Raw genomic sequence first — 26099 nt, forward strand, 5'->3', positions numbered from 1 at the left:
CTTATCTTAGTTCTTGTTATTGATTATGTACTTTCATTTGAGCAATAGCTCAAATGAAACTGTCAGGTATAAAGCTATAAAGGTCAAATGATCAGTCAGTGAGCTTATTGTTGATTAAATCTGGAGATGACAAACAGATTGTCTTTACCCACTGAAACATCATAAATCATGTGTTTTAGTGACTGGGAGGAGGTCGGGGAAGGAGATGAAATCAGGCAAATAAATCAACATTGCTAAATCGTTGGCAGGGAATGTAATTTAATCCTCCTCACCCAGCGATTACCATCAGTGTGGCTTATTGTGCCTTCACCGTTGGCGCTGCTATTTGGTCCAGTGGATAAGTGGAGGAGTTGCTTCATAAGAATAAATCCTCACATGATTGGAGACAGTCCAGCAGCAGACTGAGCTTGGCTCACATCCACCTGCTCCAAGTCAAACATGCTCATCAAATCTTAAGTGGGAGATCTTTTCCTTCCCCATTTCAGTTTGTTTTTTCTGCCCGGTGACATTGTTATAAATGAGAAGGTTTGTTTTCACACTGAGCTCTTCCAGCACTGAAATCCCGTGCAGATCGCCAATGATTTATCAGTATTGCACAAAACAAATGGAGACACTGTGCCAAAGACAGTTCCTCGTTTTCACAAGTTGCTCGTGTTCTGAGAGTTCTCTCGGTAAAGCTGATTTTCCCTGAAAAATGGGAAGATAATGATCGAGCATCGGCAGTAAGGAGAAAAAGTTACAGGTTAACATATCAAATATGTTTTACAGAAAAAAAACCCCTATGTAGATCAAATAACATATGAGGTAAATGTAAATTTGCAGTTTTTTAAATATATCATTAAAGTTTTCTGTTGCTGTCTGTCATTTACAAGCTCATAGGGGCCGGTTCTGACTAGCACACAGATGAAAACTATATTGTCTAACCAGTGTGTGTGTATACACAGGTTCCTCTGTTTTTGTGTGTAGGTGGGTTGTGATGAGGACACGGAGCCACGTAGCTCTTCTGGTTTTTCTCTTTTCCACCCAGCCCCCTCCTTCCCCTTCTTCTGTCTTTTTTGCTTTTAATTCCCCCCTTTAAAAAAAAAAAAAAAAATCTTGTACCCTGACGACAGGGTTCCCCCCTCTCCCACCCTGCTGTGACTTGTGACTGCGCATTTTCTGGGCAGCTTTTGTGGAGTGACAGGGCCATGTTGGAGTCAAGGAAACAGCACAATTGCAGCAAAAAACAGATAAGTTCGATACTGATCTAGCTCGGGAGGCTGACCCGCAGCGTTAAGGCCATTGTTTTTGGCCACAGAGCAGTATGGCAGATGTTTTTCCTGCTGTTGGCAGAGCCTGAGGTTGATGAAGTTTGCACAGCCAAGTGCTTCAGCATGGACTGGTTACATAGCTGTGAATTTTGTTTGGATCTTTGTGTCTGCAGGGGATGGTTCCTAATGATTCTGCTGACCTCGCTGATCTTTTGTTCACCCTTGGGCATTCCTCTGATTTACGGACATGAAATGTAGCATCACACTGAAAGATCAGTCGAGATAGAAACAACCGAGGCTGAGATGTACACAGTATTAATCCCTGGTGTGGGGCAAACTCCAAGAACAAATTTATATTTTATCCATGATGCATCTCAACCTTTACTAACTTCAAGGCCTTTTTAAGTCCATGACAAAGCTTATATTTCTTCTCCATCTTGGTTGTGGTATGCTTTCATGCAGTAAGGAGTAACGAAAGCTGCTCCTCTTTTACTCATTACCTGAATTAAAATGAGAGTTTAACACATCAGTGGAGCCAATGGGAGGGCAGCTAACAAATCTAACCTATCAACAAGCCACATGACTAATTGGATGGCAATCTGCTTCCATTAAAAAGCGTTTTACTCCTGATGGCTCGATGCGGGAGTTTGGCAGTCAGCATTGCTCTGTTTTTGTCTTCTAATTGTGTGAGCATTCATCATGGTGTGGAGTGGTCAAGGTTCAAATGAGCTGAACTTTGCCAACGTTGTGCCTTTGAGCTCATCAGGCACCTCCTGCACTTCGCTCAGTGCAACAACTGTTAAGCAAAGGCCTTAACTTGAACTTTCCCCCAATGCTTTAGACTTTTTTAAAAGTAAATTTGTTAATGATTAAACAAGTAAAATAAGTCTCCCCGGCACTGACGCCTGACATTTTAAAAGTAAATACTGAGCTGTCAGACTTTGTGGTGCCCCAAGGTTATGATTAATACAGCCTCATAAGAAGGAACATTTCCCAGAATGGTTTCATGAATAAAGACCTGTGACTAAGTTTCCACATAGACTGAGATGGACACAGAGACGGCTCAGCGGCAACAGCAAATACTATAATGTGTTTAGCACAAAAACTCAAAAGAGTCATGAGAGCCTTGCTCAGTCCCTGAGTGCTTGATGTTTCCTTGGAGCCAGTTCCACAATAACCCCTCTCTGCGTTGTCCAGCATTAAACACACATATGCCAAGATTAATTGCGTTTGTAGCATTTTAAAATGACTCAAATCTGTAAGAAACGAACCGAGTAGCTGCGTAGGATCTTAAAAAATGCAGTGCTTGTTTGTTCCAGATGACGAGAAATGTCTTGAGAAAGCGGGCTGTCGTTCGGACGAGGACAACAAACTGTGTCAGTTAAGCAGAGATGTTGTTTCTACACGCCAGAGGAAGCAGTTTTCTGAACCTGGCGTTGACACCTTGTAAAACCTCATCGAAACTCTTCTCCGTGTCCACAGAGTCCCTTTCCTGCTCAGAAAAGACAGCCTTAATTTAAATAGCTGCACACAAAATGTCAACACGGGCTCAAACACTGTGCTCCTGTTATTTTGCTCTGCTGTGATGAGTCACGTTATAAAAACCAGCTCTGTTGCGGTCATAGCTGTTTGTGGGTAGACCACTATAGCCTGATCCTACAACACACTTTTCCACTACGAGGGATGGGGATGCTTTTCCAATCCTCTGTTTCCTTGGTTTCGACAGCTGTGATCATGTGAGCAGAACTGTTGCTGAGTGAGGAGATTAACAGCTACTGTTAAGGAGGGAGATATAGAGGGGGATTCATCACGGAGGCCTACTGCTAACCCCAAACAGACCATAGGGTGCTTTCCTCCGAAGGCACCCTATGTGATGCTAACTTTAATAAGAAAATTGGTCAATCTCTGCAGGACTGCTGCACTATTTGTAACTGAGATTTAGGAAATGTTCATCTTTTAGAGAGTTTAAAGTTTTTTTAAAGGCTTGAATTAAAATATTTTTCACAAAAATTTAATAAATAGTCGGCACTAAGAGTTAATTTGCCAAAAGTCAGTGAGCTTCATTGATCGAGGGAGTCTGTGCTCACATGAATATGACTAATAAAGGTAAACCCATAAAGTAAACACTATGGGTAATGATGCATGAACAAATACTTGCAGTGACTTCTAGGCATTGAATTCCCTGAACACATCATACACAAAGCGAATGACTTGTTACACCTGGAGCACACCTTCAGTATAAGCCTTTTTGAGTCACAGGCAAAACAAAAAGTTGAGCTTTTGTTTTGGATTATATTTTATCTTCAGCGACTTTACAGTGCTATGAAACTTTATCTGTGTTTTTGACAAATAAAATAAACGAAAAGCCATTTGTGACCAATTTGTTTCTAGGACAACACCTTGCGTAAGAAAATAAGCTGTCTCCCAAAACGTCGGCTGCATCCTCCGGAGGCCGCATTTGAAGGCCGCTTACGTCACAGCCAGGCCGACGAAGGCTGTCCCAATTCATCGACTCCTTCAAATGCGACGACAAATGCGTCCTTCATTTCCCCGAATTTGAAGGATGGGTCGGGTGTGTCCTTCGTGGCCTACCATATCCCAGAATTCATAGCGAGGCCCAGCCTATTTTAGTTTCCAACAATGGCGGCCGCTACTAAGTTTTAAAATTACTCTTATTAATCTTTCTGGGTCACAAAATAAACTTTTAACATATTTTCAGACGAGAAAGTAGCTGTGTAAATTACAAATATCTGCTTGGTTTATCAAGACATCGCATATTTGCAAAAGTGCTCCGATGTTTTCGGAGACGTCTGTTACCCACCAGCTCGATAGCTAGCCGGGGGGTTCAAAGGTCACTCAACCTGACGAGAGCAGCGGACTTCCAGCTTCATCGTTTTCAGACCTCCACTGTCTTTCGCTTCTCAGGTTAAACATGATATATAAGTCACTCAGATAACTTAAAAATGTAAATGTTTGGCTTTTATCGGTGTTTTATTTGTTCCGGAGTAAATCGGTTTGGCTGAGATCAAAGTTATTAGATTATTAGATTAACTCATTCACTGCCAGCCATTGGCAGTGAATGAGTTAAACCCATTGACTCATTCACTGCAATTGACGGCTATAGACGTCAATGGCAGTGAATGAGTTAAATAAAACTTTATTAATCCATCGGGTTCCTCCAGGATTTTTACACAGCTGAATAAACGTCAAACAGAAAACTGCTTAAACAGAAGTATGAGACGGTCAAGAATTTATGCCAGTTTCCTGTTATATTTTAGATAGCAAGGAGCAGACGGCCGAGTTTATTAAACTCCACCAAGACAGCGGTGACGCAAATCTGAAGGCTAGACTGTCCCATTTTACAGCCTCGCACTTCCGGCCTTCTTAGTCTTCGAAGGACCCGGCCCACGTAGACTGCGAAGGCCGCGTCCTCCAAAGGATGCAGCCGACGTTTTGGGACACAGCTAATACACACACAGGTGGGTGATTAGGGGAAGTGGAGACCGCTGTGGAGAACAAGACACAGGTGAACCAAATCAGAGCAGACTAGACAAAGGAAGCAAAACTAAAAGCAAAGCACAAGGAGCACAAATTATTTCAAAGTAAAACAGGAAGTAATAATTAAACAGAGAAAACACAATCACCTTAATGAAATTAATACAAGCAACTTGACAGAGGAGGGCAACATACTAAGGGAACACAGAGAGTGGCAAAACATTAACTAAACATGGGAAACACAGGGAAGGCAGGATAAAGTGAAACAGGAATACAATGCAAACTACTATCAGCAAGAATGGAGCAAAAACCAGTAGGACTCAAAATAAAAGATTACTACAAATACCAGCATAACGCTGCCTCCACCATGCTTGACAGTTGGTGCAGTGTTTTTAGGCTTGAAAACCTCATCTCCACTCCTTTAGACATACCTGTTGTCATTGTAACCGAATAGCTCAGTCTTTATCTTGTCTGAATAAAACCTTTCTCCAGAAGACATTTGGTTTGCCCATAAGCCTCAAATTTCAGTCAAGCTTCACTTTGGATAGTGACACAGGTTTTCCAGCAGTTTCCAGTTCACGGCAGGCCAGAAAGCCTTGGTGGCTTCTGGTTTGTTCCTGAACAATTTCCTCTCATCTGAGGGTGAGTTGGGTCTGTCTTCCAGACCATTGAGTGTGGTAACACATTTTAATAACTTGTGTACTGTTGTTTAAACTGATGATCTTGGAATCTGGAGTTATTTAGAAATGGCTCCAAGAGACTTTCCCATCATAAATCTGCAGTTCTCCTCCTTAGATCTTCACTGAGGTCCATGGACTTTCTTATTATGCCGAGTTTTGGTCAATCCAGTGAGTGCTTTCAAACAAATCGTTTTTATCTTTGTGAAGAGAAACTACCTGCTGTAATCAACCTTTCTCACTAATTCGAACTCAAAAGACCCTGTCAAATTGAAACACTTTGTGGAACCTTCAGGACAACGTATTAAAAGATTTAAATGAGTCTTTGTATATATTTGAGGCTATATGTATACTTCAGACTCTGCATGGAATAGAGAAAATCCAAAATAAAATCATGCACTCATATCTTGCTTTTTTAAAATTGTTAAAAATTATGCTGCACAGTCCTCCTGCCTAGGAAAAAGAACAGTGTCCACAACTGGTTCGTGTCCACAACTTGGGTGTGGTGTAGCCAGATTCATTGATTAGAGTGGAAGCACAGTGTTGCAGCATCTGCTCTGCAAATGGTCCAGATGTTACTGTTTTCAGATTGACTTTAGCCATAGTGTCGCACTGTGCTGCTGCTAACTTCTGCGTAATGAACAGTCAGTGACAGTAACACTGTGAAATGAGGGAAAGGTGCCAAAAATTGATTCAAGATTGATGGCAAAAATCACAGCGTTGGAAGAGCACACAGTCAGACACATACATTGATCTTTTATTTTATTTTATTTCTTTCTTTGTTTTGCATAATAAATCATCTGTAGGCAGCAAAGTCATGCCATGGTTAGCAATGTCAAGTCCTGTAAATAGATCATTTTCTCTGCAGCAGTATTACTTTAGATATGCATGTTTGGAAAATTTAAAGATTTCTCCAGAAAGAAATCTGTCTTTCTATGGCTTCTGTTAGAGGCCAGTAAAATGCAGAGCTCCTCATAAATTGTGAAGTATGCAGTTACTATGCAGCGTGTTGCTCTGAAGCCTTTATAAGGTCTTCAAGCGCTGCAGCTTGCATTGCCACATAAACAGCCACGTATTGTTTATAAGCTGGGGGCTCTTATGCGCTCTAAGGACTGGAGAAATTGAGAGAGGGAGAGTGAAACTGCCCTCCAAGAGGTTCATCAGGAACATCTGTTGCCTCCGATAGTGCCAAAGCTCCACGCAGGCACTCGCACTTCACCTTCATTCTTTAAAAAATCTCTCTTCCAAGTCAAAAGCTGATCGCATGCCTGGATTGAAAGTTGGATCATTTGAACACTTTTTTAGTTTGGTAAGAGGTAAAAATGTGGAGTTCAGTCAGTGCCATGTGTGATTCAATGCACAGTCCTCAGAGGCCTTTGGAAAAGTGCTTCACTCTCCACATCACAACATAGATGAGTGATGCAGATTTATAGCAATGCAGAAATAGAGTATATCCACATGTCTTTGTGTGCTGGGAGGAGAGGAGCGGATGACAGAGCGACTGTTTTTTCATGGTGAATAAGAAGGTGTGCCCAGCTGTGAATAATCTGGTATCCTTCTTATTAACCATCAAGTCATGAAGTTTTCAACTTCTAGTCTTCTTCCTAATCGTGTCCTTGCAGACCACCTCACAGCTGTCTACACACTCCTCTTTGATGCATTTCTAGTCATTCATACAAATTACAATCCTACTAAGAATCTGTGTGAACCACTGAGTAGAGGTTGTCAGCAGTGACTCTGAAGTTGTTCTGTGTGTCATGAGGCCGCTTGGTGTGCTGTCAAACCTTAACACAGAGTCACAAAGAAGCCAGAGAGTCTTTGTCCCCTGCCTTTGATTTGACACATTTATAGCTGCGCTGCTATAAATACGCAGCGGGCCAGCTTTTCAAAGAAGTAGTGTTAATTTGAAACTGTTCGTTGGCGCTGTGACAGCTCTGAACTTGCACTGAGTCTTGGAGAAAGATGTCTGTGGTTCAGAGGTTGTGATTACAAAATCACTATTTTAAGTGGAGAAAATGACTTCAGCCTGCAGTTATTTAGATTTCTTGGCCCGTTTTAGGAAAAAGCTGACATTTTAATCAGAATACATGATTTATCACAGCTGTACTTTTGTCCAGTTGATGTTTTTGTGATTTCATCCTGCTGTGCAGGGCTCTGCAGATCCTTTGAACAGCAGCTTCTAACGAACCTACAACATGGTGCTCAACCTGCTGCATGTGGAGGAGATCAACTCAGAGTGCATGCAAGTCTTTCTACCAGTTCCAACACTACAGGGCTTTGCCTGATGTAGTGGAGAGTAAGCATTTTCATATGTGCACACTGCAGATTAGATAAGAATTTGTATGTAAATCACTGATTTTAATAGCATCTATAAGTATATATTGTAGTATATTAAGTATTAAGTTGTCGGGTAAGATCTATCTGGATGAATCACCACACCGTCACGTGCTTTAAAATCAGGCAGCAGCTGGCCAATATAGGCAAAGAAATCCAGGAGTCAAGGAGTAAATGTCAGGCCTTATGATGACATTAAACACCAGATTATTATACATTTTTAACCTTCTCTGTTTATCTACAGTCCTACCTTTTGTCAGATAAGAATCAGTGACCTTTTATTGTATTTTGCTTTTCAGTTACGGTCCAATATGCTCATACTGACAAACACAGGAAGAAAGCAAGGGCGTTATTCGTTATTCCTACTCCTATAGGTGGCATGGTGGGAAAAATTCCTAATATGATCGTAAGTAGATCTTATTTTATCCTGTACATTATGTTCAAAAAGTCTAACTGCATTGTGTTAAAAAAAAACAAACAAAGAAAAAAATCAGGCTGTGTTCCAGCAATTTATTGCAAGCCCAACCGCACCATCCCCCCTGCATTTGTAAAGAAAAGGACAATTCCTCCTGTATGGCCTTTAAAGGCTGACATATAAACTGTAAGTAATTTGCATGAGTCCTTTCAGTTTGTGTATCTCTAGGTCTTTACACATGTTCAGAACAATACGGTCTAAAATTACTTATACAGTCGAAGATTTCTTCAATAAGAAATGCATGAGCAACACTTAAGGAACCAAAGTAAGTTTGTAGTGTGCTGAGGATTAGCCAGGTTAAGTTTGAATGAAATGCTAAGCTAACTAGTCCAGCACAAACTGGATTACTAAACTGATTCCTTTGTAGGCTGGTGATTAACCCACTTTTCCTAACAGCTTCAAACTCCTGCTGCGATCCTTTATCGTCCTTCTTTCGTCTCTCTACACTCCAGTCCTTACAGACGCCACCGTTGGTGATTTACATTTTTTTACACGTTTGTTTAGGAAAGCAGGTAGCACTGGCTGAACTGCACATCTCACAGAAATATTACGCTCAGTGAAAGGGACTTTTGTTTCATGCTGTGTAGCATGAGTCTTGCATTGATCTTTTTTTTTTTTTTTTTTTGTTTGTTGTTGTTTTTTGGTGGGCTCTTATTTTGCCCACACACAGGGAAAGCACCAAACAGGAAGCAACTTTCTATGTAAATCATGAGAATGGCTCATCCAAATGGTCACAAGTTTGCATTGTACTTACTCTGTGTCACATCAGAAGCAAAACAACCATGGTATACTCCAACACTCCAAGAGGTCCCATATGGTCTAGCTGGGTCTAGTGGTCAGGATTCCTGGTTTTCACCCAGGTGGCCCGGGTTCAACTCCCGGTATGGGAAATGTTGCTTTTTGTATCTTTGTTATTTTAAATGGGTTCCCATTCAGAAGTAATGTGGGAAAGTATAACGTAAATATCCAAAAGTTGACTGTTCATCAGTGGGAGAAACGTTTTGTCACTCATCCAAGTGACTTCTTCAGTCTCAGCTGACTGCAGGTTTTCCCAGTTTCACCCATCGTGGCCAATTTGTACATGGAAGAAGTGGAAAAGAGGGCTTTGTTATCCTACCCTGGAACACCACCAAGTCATTGGTTCAGATATGTGGATGACACACGTGTGAAAATCAAATCTCAGGACCTACCGCAATTCACAGATCACATTAACTCGGTGGACCGACACATCATATTCACCAGGGAGGATATGAAAAGTGGCAGGTTAGCCTTCTTAGACTGTGAGATTTCCATCAGGAATGGGGGACATTTAAAAGCTGTTGTGTACCGTAAACCTACACATACGGATCAGTATTTAAGGTTTGACTCTCATCATCCACTGTCATCAGGACGCTACAACACAGAGCGAACACCATCCCCACAGACACAGCAGAACATCACATCAAGAAGACCCTGAGTAAATGTGGTTATCCCAGCTGGACTTCTGTCAAAGCTGGGAAGGCGCCTAAAGAAAGCTCCAGGAGAGAAGGACAACTGCTGCCCAAGTGAAAACCTGTAGTGATCCCGTACGTGTCAGGAGTATCGGAGCAGTTGAGATGCTTTTTTTTTTAAGTGTGCATGTGTGATCTCTTTTCTTTACCAACACAGACATGGCCACCAGCACAGAGAAGCTGAGCTTGAGATTTAAGAGCTTTGATTTCAGCTGCGCTGGTGAAATCTTTGTGTCGTAACGATGAGGGTTAGAGGTTTTTAGCAGATAAATGAAACTGTTGGTGCTAGATAAGCACGCAGTTTTCATTCACATTCCTCTCCATCACTCTGACAGCTAAAGTGGTGTTTGAAATGATCTCATGTGCAAGACAGCTGGTACTTATCGCACAGCTTTGTAAGGAACCCCGAAAGAAGTCTAACAAGTTAAAAATGAGAAAGGTTGCTTGGCATAAACAATAATCTCACACCCCACAGTGTGGATGGCTAACTGCTGGGTGGAGCAGCTTCTAAACAGAAATCGGGTTGGGCTCAGGAGGTAGAGCAGAAGGTTGGTGGTTCAATGCCTGGTTTTTTAAAGCATCTTACAATCTGTTAAAAGATGCTTTTGGCCTTTATTTTCATGGTACAAATCTGTAGTTTGAGTAGTAGCAGTAGTGCTATAATCAAACTGTCACAAGAGGCTTTACAAGAGAGGGTTCACATCCCTGTTTTCATTTATTACTGATGAGACAAGGAAACTGGACCCTCACATGGTGAAATGCTGAGCATCGCCTGAGTCACGATGCCGTCAGAGAGTTGTAATTTAGATTAAGGAGACGTCTGCTGCAGCTCACGTCACACCTCCTCTGAGATCCTGTTTTTTAAATGCTCATGTTTGATAAAAAAAAAGAAGATAAAAGTAAATGTTTCCAGTCCTGATGAGTTCCTGCTGACTGAGATGATGTCCAACAGTTTCTGACAATTGAATGATCTGACAGCTGATCAAGCCACCGCCTCGCTGTCCTGCTTTGTCTTCCAGGAAAACGTGGGGGCAAACGAACACAAACAAGTCATTCCTTTGACTCAGCGTACAAATATTCATCCTTCCCCGAACATTGACATAAACAACTTTATTCCTGTTCCCGCACATTAGAGCTCCTTTTGCATTCTTGGCATCTTCAGGTGGGTGGATTTTTTTTATGTGGGTTCAGCCTAACAAATGGTCTTTGGACTTTGCCATATTTATCTGATGGCTGATGGAAGGCTCTGATGATGGTCTTGATCCACTATTGTGTTGAGTTCAGTGGTGTGTTTTGGAGCTACTGGTGAGGATTAAGTGTCTTCTGTTAGTGTTTTGACCTTTTTTTTTTTCTTTCAGCAGGACTTTTGTTACTCCTCTCACTTCTTAGTCCTTTATTTGTGGACATAAAGATGTGTGTGTGTGTGTGTGTGTGTGTGTGTGTGTGTGTGTGTGTGTGTGTGTGTGTGGTGTATACAGGGCTGTCATCTGTCACTAAAGACCACCTGCTGCTAGTTCAGCTGGAGATGATAGCTTCCCAGCCCGATTGGCTGTGTGTTTCTACATCATTTGGTATTTGGAGAAAATCCAGCTGAAACAGCTGCTCTGAATGTTGTTTTCTTGAAGAAGAGATGAGAAAAGAAAATTTAAAAATGTATTTTATACTCCGCTCTCCACGTTAAATCTTCTTACAGCCCCATAAGCTTATTTTGTGAACATCTGAAAGGGGTCCAACCCAACGATGAGACCACATGACTTAAACCCAAAAGTGTATATAGTAGTTAAAACCACCTTTAACAGAAGCTTCTCCTGAACATCCTTAAATAAGGATATGAAAGCTTTTTCTACCACCCTGGAGCCGCACTTGTAACTGACATTTATTGTGTGCGGTTTGAGTCCACCGACATCAGAGTGCCAGCACTGACCTCAGCTGCGAAATAATGAATGGCATCATAACAAGAAAGTAAAACTGAGCTGAAATAGCTGAGGGAGGATTTAATTTACTTGTTTGTTTTTATCACAGTGACTGTGTTGAATCAACTTAACATTTCTATGATGTTGATTTTACACATAAAAATATTTCAAGTCTTAATTTTGAGGAAAATCAGAAAGTAAATATGTTAGACTATTAATGGAAGACGTTTTTCAGCGTTCAATAGAAAAATGCTCAGCTAAGAAGTACTTGCTTGGTGCTTGTTTACCATGAATAACTACAGTGTTACTGTTGCATGCAGGCAGTCAGCTTGTGGCACTGCAGTTGTTTTACTCAAGTACTGATGTTGTTTTGAATGCAGACTTCAGCTCGTCTGCAGTTTGGGGCTGTTAGGTAGTTGTTGACAATATCTCACAGATTCTGTACAGGGTCAGGCAAGCCGGCTGGCCAATCAGAGGCAGTAATACCAGATGAGATCTGATTGGTAGTAGTTTAAGCCATGCAGGCAAGTGCTATGCTCCTAACTAGAAAGGGAAATCTGCATGTCCATAAAGCCTGTCAGCAAATGGAAACATGAAGTGCTGTAAAACCCTAATGGTAGACATCGTGTTGACTTCAGACTTGTTAAAACATCGGCAGCAGATGACACCTGAAATCATCAGAGTGCAGAAACTTCATACTGGATCTAAAGCTACTGGCAACACAGAGATGTTTGCTGAAGGTAAGGAACAGCCATGGTTCATTTATCACCAGATATTTATTAGTTTCTCTTAAAACGTAGTCTGTGTTAAATCCCTAAACAGCAGAGCCTTTTCACAATTGTCAGACAGTTTGTTAGATGTACTGCTGCTCAATAAATTTTAGGCACTTATAAATAAAGATATTTGATTGTTACATTATTTTCTGTATTTGTAATTATTTTCCTTTTGTAATTGTTTTTTTTTTTTTTTTGGGGGGGGGGGGGGGGGGGATGCATGTTGATTGACCAATAAACTAAGCTTTCAGATTACGCATCTGTTCAGGAAAAGTTATGTCAATATTGTAAAACATGTTCAAAAAGTCATTCTTTAACTTCTTTTCCTGCCGGAATAACAAAGATCAAAAGCCTCCTGCCGGGCTCCACCCACAGCACCTCATCGAGTACTAAAGACAAAAACTGTGTATGCAGGAAAAACGATATAATAAACAGCTTTATTTTTTCTTGTTTTTTTAGATGAGGGAGCGTGATGTACATATTTGACATATTTCAATAAATGACTGTGGGGTGATTTGTTTACTTACAGATTATATAAAAAGCACGCTGTCCATTTATTTATGTTTACATTAGTTACACAGGAAGCTGTAATAGCAGCAGCAGTCCAGCAAAGGCAACACATGACTTGAACTCTGCAGCACTCTAACCAGTCGTGATACAAATCAAACTTCCTGATTTGAACATCAGGTTAGATAGCTGGAGAGGAAGACGGCGCTGACCTGGAGTCGGCAGCTGTGTCGACAGCCTCTGGTCTGGGATCGGCTTTGCCGTCAGCCCTTTAATTAACAATGAACCTGAGGCAGCATGGTCAGAAGGATGGAGACCAAGCTGACCCTAAAGCAGATCATCCAGCACACTGACTCCAGGTCAGGAAAAGCACTAAGCAGAGATACATTCACAGGTTTCCAACCTCCCCACCCCTCCCAGCAGTGGTCAGACCCTTTAGTGGGTGCATGCAGACAAGTCTTTCCATTGGTTCAGTAGATTCATACATGCTAAAAAAAAAAAAAGAGTTCCATCCTCTCAGAACCTCTAGCCCCTAACCTACATCTGCTTCAGTCAGCTTAACTACAGGGATTGTACAGGTTGTCTCAGCTCTCTCCAGCCACGAGGAGAAGTGGTGGACGAGACAGCAAACTGTCTTGAAATTGAACAGGCCAGTGTGGGTTTTTCTAGGATGTGTTTTGTCCACCGGCGCACTTAATGCACAATCAAGTAACTTCACGTTGTAAATCCATGCAGGGTATCAGAGATAATTGGCGTGAGATGGTAGGTAGAGAGCTGGGATCCCGGGCGTGCGTTTGGACAGAGCAGAGGTCGCCTCCACTGCTCACTTAGCTTAGTTAGGGCTTTCAAAGTGGTTTCCATTTGTCGGCGTCTCCTGCAGAGTTGTGTGTGGGATGTCTGCCTCTTTACGGGACTCCATTTGTGGCTTGAAAAAGTCTGACACGAAGAAGACCTGTAATAGACAAAAAAATAAATGAATAAAATAATTAAAAATAAGTGCTACTGAGGTTTGAATAGTTACATCTACACACAGCGTTTGAGTACTTACCTTGACTGCCAGAAGGGGGTGATATATAAAACCCCCTGCGGGCTGAACTTAAAGATCAGTGCAGGACTTACCACGAGCAGAGCCATGAGCGCGCCCTGTATGAGTCCGGTGAGAACGTCGCTCCAGTGATGCTTGTAATCAGACACTCTCGACAGTCCGGTGTACACAGAGGCGGCAATCAGGAAAAACTGGATGGTCGGTCTCAGCAGCCGCGCCCAGTCGGCCTGGAGCCGAGCCTGCAGGTAGAGCTGAGAAACACAAGGGCCATGCTTTTAAAGTACAGACGGTCACAAACAAGCACATGTGTCACTGTCAAAACCTAGTACACGCTTCTGTTCCCGCAATGAGCGGCTGGACGTTCACGAAGGGAAAGGATGTGAAAAAAACCCTGCTGGTCTCAGAATTTTACTGATAGAAGGAATTTGTTCAATGCAGGCCGTTTATCTGCAATTGATCGATGATCTAAGCTGATAAATGTCTCTATATCTCTGTTTGCCTCAGGAACAGTGTCCAGTGAGTTCATTTGTTTATGTTTAAAACAGGGTGTGGCCCCAAGGACAGACAAGCTCCATGGCTTTGCAAAGATTCATGCTTCGTGTCTTCCTGCTGCACTTCAATTCTGACGCAAATGTCATTTAAATGGCAGCGCTTTTCCATACTTCAAACTTCCTCTTTGCCGGAGGGTGTGTGTGAGAGGTTTGCCAAGACTTTGTCCCTGTGTGTATTTATATCTGCTGCTGTTGAATGAGTCAGCAGACCGCAAAGTTCATCGGTGCTGGGCAGTAAAATCTCCTCAGAACAACACACGGAAGTGCTGCTGATAACGGGCGCGAGGTTGAAGGTGCACAGATGTAACCTTAAAGAACTGTAAGTAATCATTTGGAACATAATGATGTCTGCTTTGTGACGCCATGAAACAACAGCCAGCAGACACTCAGCTTATCATAAACAGCCTTGGTGAAGCATTTGCATAATTTCGTCTAAACAACCAGGAACGTGGCTACAGTTATGGACTCGTCAGCGTAGCGGAGAGGTGAAAAGTTGTGCCTTTGTGTCCATTAGACCATCTGAAGGAGAGTTTCCTTGTTTTCAACGACTGACGGGCGTAGCTGTACATTAACAGGTGGAAGATGTAGAAAGTGGAGCTTTGCTGGGAAATAAAGGGAAAGTTCCTGCACTCTGTGGGGGACAAAACTCCAAGTAACATCTAATCACTTTTATTTCTGCTTCCAGAGCAGGTTTGCTTAAGTAACTTCAGTTTTTATTGTTAGTTTCAATCTAATTATAATTAGTTAAAGTTATAATTTTAATGATAGATTATAAACTATAAGAAAATCCCCCACTCACCCCGACCTTGGATTGGATAAGCATATAAGAATGGATGGATAGTTCAAACAAATACTAAAACTTTCTCTTTGTTTTAATTCATTTTAGTTACTTTTTCAAGGAGTCTGATCTTTAGTTGTTGTTTTTTTGATTAGCTAAAATGTTTCTTTGACATCGAATTTTAGTTTTCAGTTAACTATAATAACCTTGCTTCCTCAGCCGCCACACTGGTCAAGTCATACATTGATGGATGGGATTACAGATCAACATGCAGCTGGCTGAGATACTTACAGCGAGGAAGAGCATGCAGTACATGGAAAAAGACGAGTGGCCGGAGTAGAACGAGAGCCTGCAACAGAGAGACAAAAGCACAGCTCAACACCCGAGTAAGGACATGTTTTTATTAACACAGCGGTCTGAGCTGACTGGAGAGTCCCCGGCTTTAGTTAGCTCTCGTTTGAAACACCACATCAGCAGTCATGTGCACACACTGTGGATACTGTGGCACAATTTTCCCAGTCAGGAGGCTTTTACTGATCAGATTTAGGGCCTGGACTGCAGCGCAGAACAACCTGCTGCTTGTTGAAAATCAGTGGATTATGTGGAGGAATTTGAAAAAAAAAAAATCCGCCACTGCGTTAAGGATCTCTATAAACCAATACTTGCAATACTCTGCTTTAAATTCAACATCTTATTTCCCCTAACCCTAGAGAGCCAGGTTAGCATGAGCCCCAGGAGCTGGAATAAACGAGAAATATACTAGGTTGTAATAAAAACCCAGAATTATCCTTTGACCTAAAAGCACACTTTAGGCCCAGAGCTGCTAACATGACACTTATTTTCTTTAAAAGCTCTACAGGAAATCCCTCAAAATGGCAAAGCTGAAAATCTTCATCATCATTAACAATTAAGCTAATCTATAAATCAACTCCCCAGCAGCGACTGTTAGTTACACCCAGCAGAGTAAACGATAACAATGCCGACCTCCATAAATCCCCAACAGTGGCATCAGATTAGGACTGTGGCATCCTGTGAGGGATCACAGGATGAAAAATTCATGATTGCCACCTTACAAATCAATATTTGTGATTTCATGTCCATGGAAACGAACTCAATCGTTGACAGTGAGCTGTGTCTTTGCTGGGCAGTAAACCTTAGACACAGAGGTGTCATATTACTGTAAGATAATGCTGGGCAGTCTATCTCAGCCTCCTCTCTCCTCTCCTGTTGCAGTTATTAGATGCATTAGAGTCCAGCAGATGCCAACAAAGACAGGGAGCAGCTTTTTATTTAAAAAAAAAGCAGACTGCTGAGTAATAATGGTGCTCCAGGAAGCAATGATTGTGCACCACGCCCTGATAAACGTACAGCAGATACCCCAGAGCGGTAAAGGGTAGGTGGGCCCTTTACGCTCAAGGGCCGCAGCTCGAGCAAAACGTTTCCCCGTCTCGCTTTAAACAGATAAAGAAGGGGAGAAGCAAATGTAACGTAAACCTCCTCACAGCCCATAATAAACACGCATCACTCCTCTGTGGCCGGGCCTCCGTCAGACTGAGAAGAGGAAATCCTCTCCTCCCAATACTCTTCCTCCTGCTCTGAGCCGATAAGAGACAGAGACCTTAAATCAAAATACGCTTTACATTCCTGTGATATTACTCAAAGCGGCTCGCGCTGCAGCTGCGCACATTACAGATGTCACCCATTTAGCACATCTAAACACTTCCCAGCTGTTTTTTTAAAAACGATCTTTATCTATGCCGGAAGATCATTAATGATGACTGTACTATGAAGGAGTGCAACATAACCAAGGTTTGTTTCCCTTCCCTAACGACCAAAATCAAATCAAGCGGTCATGTGGTTCTCAACTGAATTAACTGACCCGGCTTTTCTGGGTCTCGGTATGAGCGGTGGTGCTAACGCCGCCGGTGGCGGTAAACAATGGACAATGGATGGGAGTAAAGCTGGATATTTCTTACAAGAACATTATAAAGAACAAATAAGACTTCAGAAGTATAATCCTGCTGCAGCCTCAGCCAGGAAGGACAAATACATTTAGGCTGTGTGAATCTAAAAATGAATTACTGTGTGCTCATAGATCATTAGTTATTATTAATCTCTGGCTTTCTTCCACAGTGTGTCTTTATGTCCTGTCTGCCTCCCATCAACCCCAACAGATCGCAGCAGTTGTGTACTTACAAATACAGCTCATGGTTGCGGCTGCTGAACCACTATCTCCTGCAGGATATGGTGCTGAGTAAGTGCTGAGAATCTAGCTTATTTATAATATCAAAAGGGGCCATCTCAACTCAGTCTTACACGTATAACTGGAACCTACATATTTCTCACATTGGAGTGACGTTGCTAGGTTTGATGTGCTTGTTCTCATTTACGCTTCAGTAATAGATGCAAGTGATGCTGAGCACAAGCTGAAAGTCAGAAGCACAACTCTAAAACGGCTATTCAGAGGTTGTTCAGTGACATGCTTCACCTCTGCCCTTTGTGCTTACACTGTGAACATGTTACAAAACAATGGCCTGAGGATTTTTCCAATAATCAGCTCAACAACAAGAAAACCCCAAAACAAACAAAGCTGGTGTGCATAAAGTTGGAAAAGAGGTGTTCGTTTCAACATCTGAAATCAAAAAAAGAAACAAATTCATTCTTATTTGAACTCGGGCTGCAACCGCTAGTTTCAAATCTAAACATCAGAATAAAAAGATGAATCAGAGTCCATGGTGATCTGTTTAAATGGTTTGCTTTTTTCCAATAAAAGGCCAGCTAGACATTATACAACATAAAGCACTGAATCATCACACTTGAGAAGCTAGCCTAGACATCATTTTTGCTCTGTGCTTGGAGCTCTGCTTTCCTGGTGCTGGGTCATACATACCGGGCCTCGTTGACCTGCTTCGCGTCTCCAGTGCAGGTGAAGTCTTCAATGTAAGTCCCTGCAGAGCAGTTGATCAGTTTCCAGTCCGGTCTGCACAAATCCAGGAAGTGCGGCCTAAGCCGGCCGATCGAATACTTGGCGATGTCCGTCAGAGACTGGCTCATGGCGGCACCGAAAACGAAGGTGCCGATGGCTTTGTAAAGGCAGGCAACGTAGCTGCCGAAAGACGACTTGGACTTGATGCGGTTTAGATGAACTAAAAGACACTCGCCAACAATCATCTGCAACGAGGGGCGGGAGGACACAGAGTTACACCTTTATACAGAATGACAGAGTGACACATTTAAAAAGAAGATGCAGATAAATGAACGTCGGAGGCAAAATCCCAGGAGCATTGTTTTGATTTTGTTTTTGAAGACTCATCTATGATGATTTGCTTCTTAAACAAGAATTAGATCAGAAGATTGACTCTTCTGTCAAATCAGGACCTGAATATAAACCCACAAATTAGCAAAGACTGGACATGTGGTTATGAATAATTCAATTAAATCTCATTTATATAGCACCAAATCACAAACACAGCCACCTCAAGCTGCTTTATACTGTAAGGTAAAGACTCTACAATAATGCAGAGAAAACCCCAACAACCAGACAAACCCCTTTGAACAAGTGACAGTGGGAAGGAAAAACTCCCTTTTAACAGGAAGAAACCTCCAACAGAACCAGACACAGAGCGGAGCCAACTTTGAATCTGTGCTATTTCTTCATTTCCAGTTTTTATGCTAAGATTATGACATTATGAACGAAATGTCTGACAAATTTGTTTTTTTTGATCTTCTGATCTAATCCTTTACAACGAAGAAAATCCTTCTCATAATGCTGCTTTCGAAATACATAAATGCTCATTTGACGGTAATCAGAAGGGCTCTGCAACAGCTGCTGAGGTCACAGGAGGATGTCCACTTAACACAGTAAGCCTCTCTCTTTCAGTTCATCTGAAACTTTAAATGAAACCTGAGGCTTATGAGCACGTTATCATGTTTCTGCAACGCTATGAACAGGCAACAGGCCTCGAAGGCTTAAACAAACACACTGCTTCTTCATTATTACTTTACAGCAGAAGAGCTGCTTTATCTCGACTTACAGTTAAAAATAGTGTAGGTTTAACAACTCTAAATAGCCGTGTCATTACTTAAAACGATAAAACCTGACCTCCGTCATCACTAGAAGGTTTGCGTAGACCTTCACATCTGTAGGTTACACATCTGCTCTATTTTAAAGCCCGAGGCGGCAGATTAGGTCAGGTAAAAAAAACAAACCCCTACCTCTTTTCTGTTTCCTCATTAAATGTAGAACATTCAAAAATGATTTGAACAAATCAAACTGCTAGCACATTAGTAGAGTGGGGTTAAAATGTTTTTTAAAAAGCAAAACAAATCATGCATTGAGGATTAGAACCATGCAGTTCCATTAAGCAGGGTCACGAGTATAAGAAGAAAAAAGAAGTGGATGAAAGCAGTCAGCAAAACTCCAAACTGAAGAAGAGTAAAAAAAAAAAGATGTACAGAAGTGAACAGAAAACAAAAACTGTGCACTTACAGTGAGTACCGTGACGGGAATCATGACACCTCCTAACAACTGATAGGAAATGGTGTCGTCTTTATAGGGGTACTTGATTGAATCATCGTTACAGAAAAAGCCCCGGTGGAAAGGACTGTGTCGCAGAGTGAGAATTGCAAATGGGAGTCCAGCTACCAGAGAAGCAATGAGACAGAGAAACAAATACAGGTTACAAGATGTCAGCGGGACAGAGATCTCTCCACCACGCAAAGCAAGAGCCAGCAGCCACGTGAGAGGGCGTTGAGGAAAAGCCCACGCTCCTCTGAAGTCCGGCTTTCAGGAACATCATTAATAGTTAAAGTGTTAGAGCGACAGATGGTGAAACTGTGGTTAGTGTTTCTGTTAATGAAGAAAAGTCAATCCTAAAAAAGATTAGAGCTGAGCAGGTGCATCTCCGTTGCTCCTGTGCTGGGAACAGCGGCGATCGTGTTTCTAGGCGGATTCGGACTCTTTGTTATCAACACACTTTCCTCTTTCCTAAAAAGAAAAAAAAACTTCCTCAGTGGTCCTGTTCCATATCCCCACGTATCCTCCCAAACCTCACATCAACAGACAGGGAACAATGGAGTCAATCGCAATAACGCTGAACAGCAGTTATTAGACATTGAGGGAAAAAAAGAGAGGGATGAATCACTGATGCTACAAAAGCAGCAGAAAGCAGACGCTCTTCCTGCTCTTCCCGTCATTCTCCAGAAACAACCGCTCTGTTCCAGAAGAGCATTCCAGCTATTTTAAGGAACAGAGGACGCAGCCTGAATGTCTGTTGCACAGATTAATAACAGAGACATAAAGTTCTCTCTGATGTTTACATAAAACCAACCCCCCACACCCCTCCAAAAGGCCTGGCCTCAGTCATTATCCACAATTAAATATCTGGAAATAGTCGATTGTGTGCTTTGCTGGACTAAATGTGATTTAGAGTTCTTTGACTGCATCAGGAAACCAAACAAGTGAATTACAGGGTTTTTCCCCCCACAAATCCATCTGTAGTGCTTGACAATGACAATAAAATAAACTATTATTAATTGTTCTGCAGTAGTTGTAAAGTGGACATCCTCCTTCACCTTTAACTCTTTTTAATACACCTCCAGTAAAAGCAGCCGACACATATTCAGAGTCTCAGTAACAGTCAGCGGTGTCACTGCTGTCCTCCATTCGACTCTGGGTGTTTATTCTTTGATGTGCTGCTCTCTCAGTCCCCACAGACCGCCTCACAGTGGATATTTTGACTTGCCAAAGCTGATAACAACAGTAAAGACTGCTTTCCATGCAGGTGGGGCACTAAAACAGCCGCTTATGCGTCACACCACAGGAACCGGCTCAGAACGGAACACGTGCTTGTTGGCAAGTCAATATATTGGCTGTGAAGCGGGTCGTGTATGTATGTTGAGCCTGCTTTAAGCGACTCCTACTTACACAGCTAATGGGCAGGGCGAAGCCCACAGTGTAGAGCACCGTGGAGGTGATTGTACTGCTGTGGAAAGGGTACTTGATGCTGTCGTCTGTACAGAAAAAGCCCCTTTGGTAGGGACGGATCTTACCCAGGTTATAGGCTGCCAGAGGCAGACCTCCTGTGGAAGGAGAGACCGGGAGGAATTACCACAGCAAAAAATTCACACGTTAAAAAAACATACAACATATCATACAGAACGAAGGTGTCAAACGGCACAAACCTTATTATGTATTACTTGTGTCGTTAAATTTGATGAAAAGAACAAAATCACAAATCAATATATCATAAAAAGCTGTTTGCTTTATTTTATTTTTATTAATAATGTTGAAGAACAAGAACAATAAGAACAATGTGTGGCATTAGTTCAGGACTACTTCAGACTGGTGATTATATGGTGAAAAAGACTGAACATCTACAACAGCTGCACTACCTTGTAATGAAATGCAGTACCTGTCCTAATAGTAAGTAAGAACTACATCAGGTTACACAAGAAATACTGGTTTATACTCTGCAACATTACATTTTAAAGATGAAAACATCTTCCGGCACGAGTGACATAACCACTCTTTGGGCAATTTGTCAGCAAACTGCGCTGAGAGGTTTGTGGCTGGACGACTGACTCACACAGATGTGAGAGGAGCTTTGGACTCGGCTAAGATAAAATACCATAAAGATACCAGAACGGGCTGATTAGTTAGTCCAAAGTCTTGATGTAATGCTGCTGCCATTCCTGCAGGCTGTTTGGCCTGTTTAGCTCATTGTACGGTGCGGAGAAGACAAGATTCATTTAAGCAGAAAGCATGAGTCCATCAGTGAAAGGTAATGCGCAAGGCTGCAAATGGACGGGCGCGCACAGATGCACAACGCCAGGATATGCCATCATCTACAAATAAACTGCCCATTCATTCGGCCTGGTATTTCCGCTCTGCGCGCCTCCTCTGCAGCTGTCCTCACCCTCATGAGGGACAGCTCCTCACCAGCTGAAGTTGACAGCCTGGAGCAGCTGGAGATGCCAGAAAGCTGGGACTGAAACGCACACCAGACAGCTCACGGCTAACTTTACAACTGCTGCGAGCGGCCAAACACAAACAAATAGGCAGAGAAGAAAAAAAAAAGAAAAATCTTAATCTCACATTTACCAGATGACATTCCTGTGACTCTAACAGCACAACATGCATGTGCATGTTTGGCAACATGCAGCAGTGCATGACTGCTGCTAACAGCCTCCATCTGTCTGGAAACAGACTCTCACAAGATGCCTGCTTGTAATTTAATAGCCCCTTTGAATTAAAGGGTGAATGTGAACTGCACGCAGGCAGTCAAGCAGCTTCTCAGGGCAACACAGGTTCAGGTGTAGAGCAGAAAGAAATCTGCATCCTTTAATTGATATATGTTTCTTTTTGCTCACCTTAAATCTAAGACAAAGCAATTACTGCGATGGCCAAATGAGAAATATCAACACGACTATAAGACCTGTTGAAACATGATATGAATTAAATTTAATCACATTTTATTTGTATAGCGCCAAGCCACAACAACAAACCCTACAACAGACCAACTCCCAAGAATCATACGACACTCTGTGAGTAAGCACTTGGCGACAGTGGGGAGGAAAAACTTTCTTTTAACAGGAAGAGACCTCCAGCAGAACCAGGCTCAGGGACAAGCAGCCCCAGCCCCCCAGCCCTGTTGGGAGTGGTTAAAAAGTGCTCTTCATTATAATGGTAGAATCTCTTTGCTTCACTTTAATGGCCAGTTTGTGTTTGCCGTGTCTGGAGAAGATCTTTGGTAGGAACAGAGACTGAGAAATGAGTCTCTAACTCAATCCACGGGTCCCACCACGTGGGGCTATTCAACACGTCAACAGTAGGGAAAGTGTGGTCACATGTATCAGGAAACTTTGCTGAGCAGAGGTAGCACTGTATTCTAAACTAAGTGTCAGGAAATTTACATTTGGCTTAAATGAGTCACAGATTATAGAGCAGCATATAGACTCCAAACTTCCCCTTACATAAGTAAAAGAATAAGTCAGTGCGCCACAAGTACCAAACCACAAGATCAGGAGAGAAATCTACTGGTACAGTGTAATTAATATGATATGCTATGATACGCATGAATTATTAGTTTTACACTGCGTCTAATGTCATAATTATTTATCAGCACATGCTTTGCCAGCACAAACTGAAAAGTCAGTTTGCATAGAAGCTGCTGAAGATAAGCTCACATATTACAGCTGTACTGTAGCACCACTGTAAATACAACGTCAGTGAATCCAGCACCACTCCCTTCACGTGAACGAAAGCTGCTAAATACCCATTCAGCAGGTTTATACCTGCTTCCTAAATCGGCTTACATCAAAAAGACTAACAGCATAGTACATAAAAGCGAGGACGGGAAAAAGGCGTTTAAATACATACCCAGAACCAGACAGACTATATCTAATAGGACAAAGGGGATCCCTCTCATGTCGAACATGTTGTCTCTTGTCTGTGCTTTCCTGAGTCCCTGTCTGCTGCCGGGTCTTCTGCCGTAATAAAACACCAGGGGGACGCTCCTCCTCAGGACGTAGCTGCTGCTGTGCTCCTTCCGATTGAATGAGAGCCAAAGGAAGGCAGCAGCGAGCTGTTTAAAAAGCACAATAAAAGCCGACGCCCTCCAAATAAACACAAAGACCACCCCGGACACAGGAGAGCAGCTGCATATCAAAAGAAGCGAGTGTGGCTCACAGACCGGCCCCGCTGCTGTGTTTGTTGATGTTGTTGTAGTTGGGTGGGGGCGGTGGTGGTGAACTGCAGCGCAGCCGATGACTCCGCATATGCTTCATGATGGATTTACAGCCGATTTGGAATAAATAAATAAAAAAAGCTTCGTGATAAAAACAAACAGCGAGTCTCGGCTCGCAGCTGTCCCGCGTGTCGCTGTGTGTATCCAATGAAACACGAGCCTGTGGCGGACCCGAGAAGACCCGAGGAGATCGCAGCTACGCAAGGCCCGCTGCTGCCTTCACGTACCCGCGTGAAACTGGGGGAAATATGAAGCTTTAAAATGGTGCGTTCAGGTAATATCGGTAGATTGTTGAAAAAAAAAAGGTTTTTACAATTACAAGGCAATTATTAACTTTTTTTTCCGCTGAGAAAATTAGTAGAATTATGAAGATGTGCCTCTGGGGACCCTGAATGTCTAAATACATGTATTAAACTAATATTAGGCCTGATTGTTTGGATATTTTATTGCATCTTAAAAGATGTGGAGAACGGCTTTTTTAGGCTATGGCTTATAATTTGTATGTACATAATTATAGCTAATGTCTAACAAAAACAAAAGTTTAATGCGTGCTGTCCTTTTAGAAACTGCCTTTTGCATTTTAATTTCACAAATAAATAAACATTTTTCATTGAACCGCTGTATCAATATCGCCCTCTAGGGTCCGGTGGTTGAACGTGCGCACTTCTTTAGCATGGATTCACATTCCAATGTTTTCAGTCCCGTGATCACCCTGATTTATCTGCAGATATTTAAACACAAAAAATTGACTGACATTGGTTATATAACCCTCTAAACAAAACATTGCATGTCCAATGTCCATGAAGGAGTTAAAGTTAAAACCATGAAGGAGTTAAAGTTAAAAGAGGAAACACTAACTTCAGCACAGCCATTTGCAACAGCTCTAGTTCCTAAAACCTTATAAATTCAGTTTGCATACCTGATGTATTACACGCTCATGATGTCCCCGATCACATATTCATCAGTGAACAAATCTCAAATCCAAGTGAGTCACATTTCAGGTCTCAGTTTGATCAGTTTGGAGACAAAGTTAAAGAGAGGTTAGAAAGTTAAAAAGAAGAGGATATGCTAATTTTTAAAAGTTTACTTCAACAGCCATCACTATTTTGCTTACTTGTTAATGCACGAGAAATAAACAGATATATAGTCTTAAAGGACCGATAACTTAAAGACTTAGATTTCACTTCTTTTCCCCCACTGTAAAGAAGTGAAATCACTGTATTAAACATGTTAATACACTGTATTAACATGTTTGCCTCCCCTAGTATGTATATGTATATATATATATATATATATAAAAAACACCCAGCACGCCCCTGCGGGCGGTTTATCCTTCAAGCTCGGGTCCTCTACCAGAGGCCTGGGAGCTTGAGGGTCCTGCGCAGTATCTTAGCTGTTCCCAGGACTGCGCTCTTCTGGACAGAGATCTCCGATGTTGTTCCCGGGATCTGCTGGAGCCACTCGCCTAGCTTGGGAGTCACCGCACCTAGTGCTCCGATTACCACGGGGACCACCGTTACCTTCACCCTCCACATCCTCTCGAGCTCTTCTCTGAGCCCTTGGTATTTCTCCAGCTTCTCGTGTTCCTTCTTCCTGATATTGCTGTCATTCGGAACCGCTACATCGATCACTACGGCCGTCTTCTTCTGTTTGTCTACCACCACTATGTCCGGTTGGTTAGCCACCACCATTTTGTCCGTCTGTATCTGGAAGTCCCACAGGATCTTAGCTCGGTCATTCTCCACCACCCTTGGGGGCATCTCCCATTTTGACCTCGGGACTTCCAGGTTATACTTGGCACAGATGTTCCTGTACACTATGCCGGCCACTTGGTTATGGCGTTCCATGTATGCCTTGCCTGCTAGCATCTTGCACCCTGCTGTTATGTGCTGGATTGTTTCTGGGGCATCTTTACACAGCCTGCACCTGGGGTCTTGCCTGGTGTGATAGACCCCAGCCTCTATGGATCTTGTACTCAGAGCTTGTTCTTGTGCTGCCATGATTAGTGCCTCTGTGCTGTCTTTCAGTCCAGCTTTGTCCAGCCACTGGTAGGATTTCTGGATA

At 42.3% G+C, this 26099-nt stretch overlaps 1 protein-coding gene and 1 long non-coding RNA gene across 3 annotated transcripts; one reads left to right on the plus strand and one right to left on the minus strand.

Annotated features, from left to right (window-relative positions):
- Positions 1 to 12614: 12614 nt before the first annotated feature.
- Positions 12615 to 24277, minus strand: plpp1a (phospholipid phosphatase 1a). 2 transcript variants are annotated; one of them, XM_026173508.1, is made up of 6 exons: positions 23669 to 24277; positions 19778 to 19929; positions 18179 to 18459; positions 15580 to 15637; positions 14034 to 14210; positions 12615 to 13866 (listed from the first exon to the last, which is right to left on the minus strand). In XM_026173508.1, exons 1-6 carry the CDS (start codon positions 23724 to 23726, stop codon positions 13747 to 13749), a joined length of 846 nt encoding a protein of 281 aa, XP_026029293.1. In that variant the 5' UTR covers positions 23727 to 24277; the 3' UTR covers positions 12615 to 13746. The 2 variants fall into 2 exon arrangements, with proteins under 2 accessions (XP_026029293.1, XP_026029292.1); XM_026173507.1 differs by lacking the exon at positions 19778 to 19929 and adding an exon at positions 21215 to 21369 and having other exon boundaries at positions 23669 to 24274.
- Positions 15618 to 18016, plus strand: LOC113025596 (uncharacterized). Its single transcript, XR_003272819.1, has 2 exons — positions 15618 to 15674; positions 17422 to 18016. It is a non-coding gene; the product is annotated as an uncharacterized LOC113025596 (long non-coding RNA).
- Positions 24278 to 26099: the final 1822 nt, after the last annotated feature.

This window comes from Astatotilapia calliptera, chromosome 7 (genome assembly GCF_900246225.1).
Source record: "Astatotilapia calliptera chromosome 7, fAstCal1.2, whole genome shotgun sequence".
Classification (NCBI taxonomy): domain Eukaryota; kingdom Metazoa; phylum Chordata; class Actinopteri; order Cichliformes; family Cichlidae; genus Astatotilapia; species Astatotilapia calliptera.

Bases quoted from the DNA above. Each gene is read 5' to 3' on its own strand.
- plpp1a (XM_026173507.1), bottom strand. From the start codon at position 23,726: ATGTTCGACATGAGAGGGATCCCCTTTGTCCTATTAGATATAGTCTGT. The intron at 15,638-18,178 runs GTATGTATGACC...TCTCTGTTGCAG, and splicing joins AAGCAGGTCAACGAGGCCCG to GCTCTCGTTCTACTCCGGCC. The intron at 14,211-15,579 runs GTAAGTATCTCA...TGTGTTTCTCAG, and splicing joins ACTGCATGCTCTTCCTCGCT to CTCTACCTGCAGGCTCGGCT.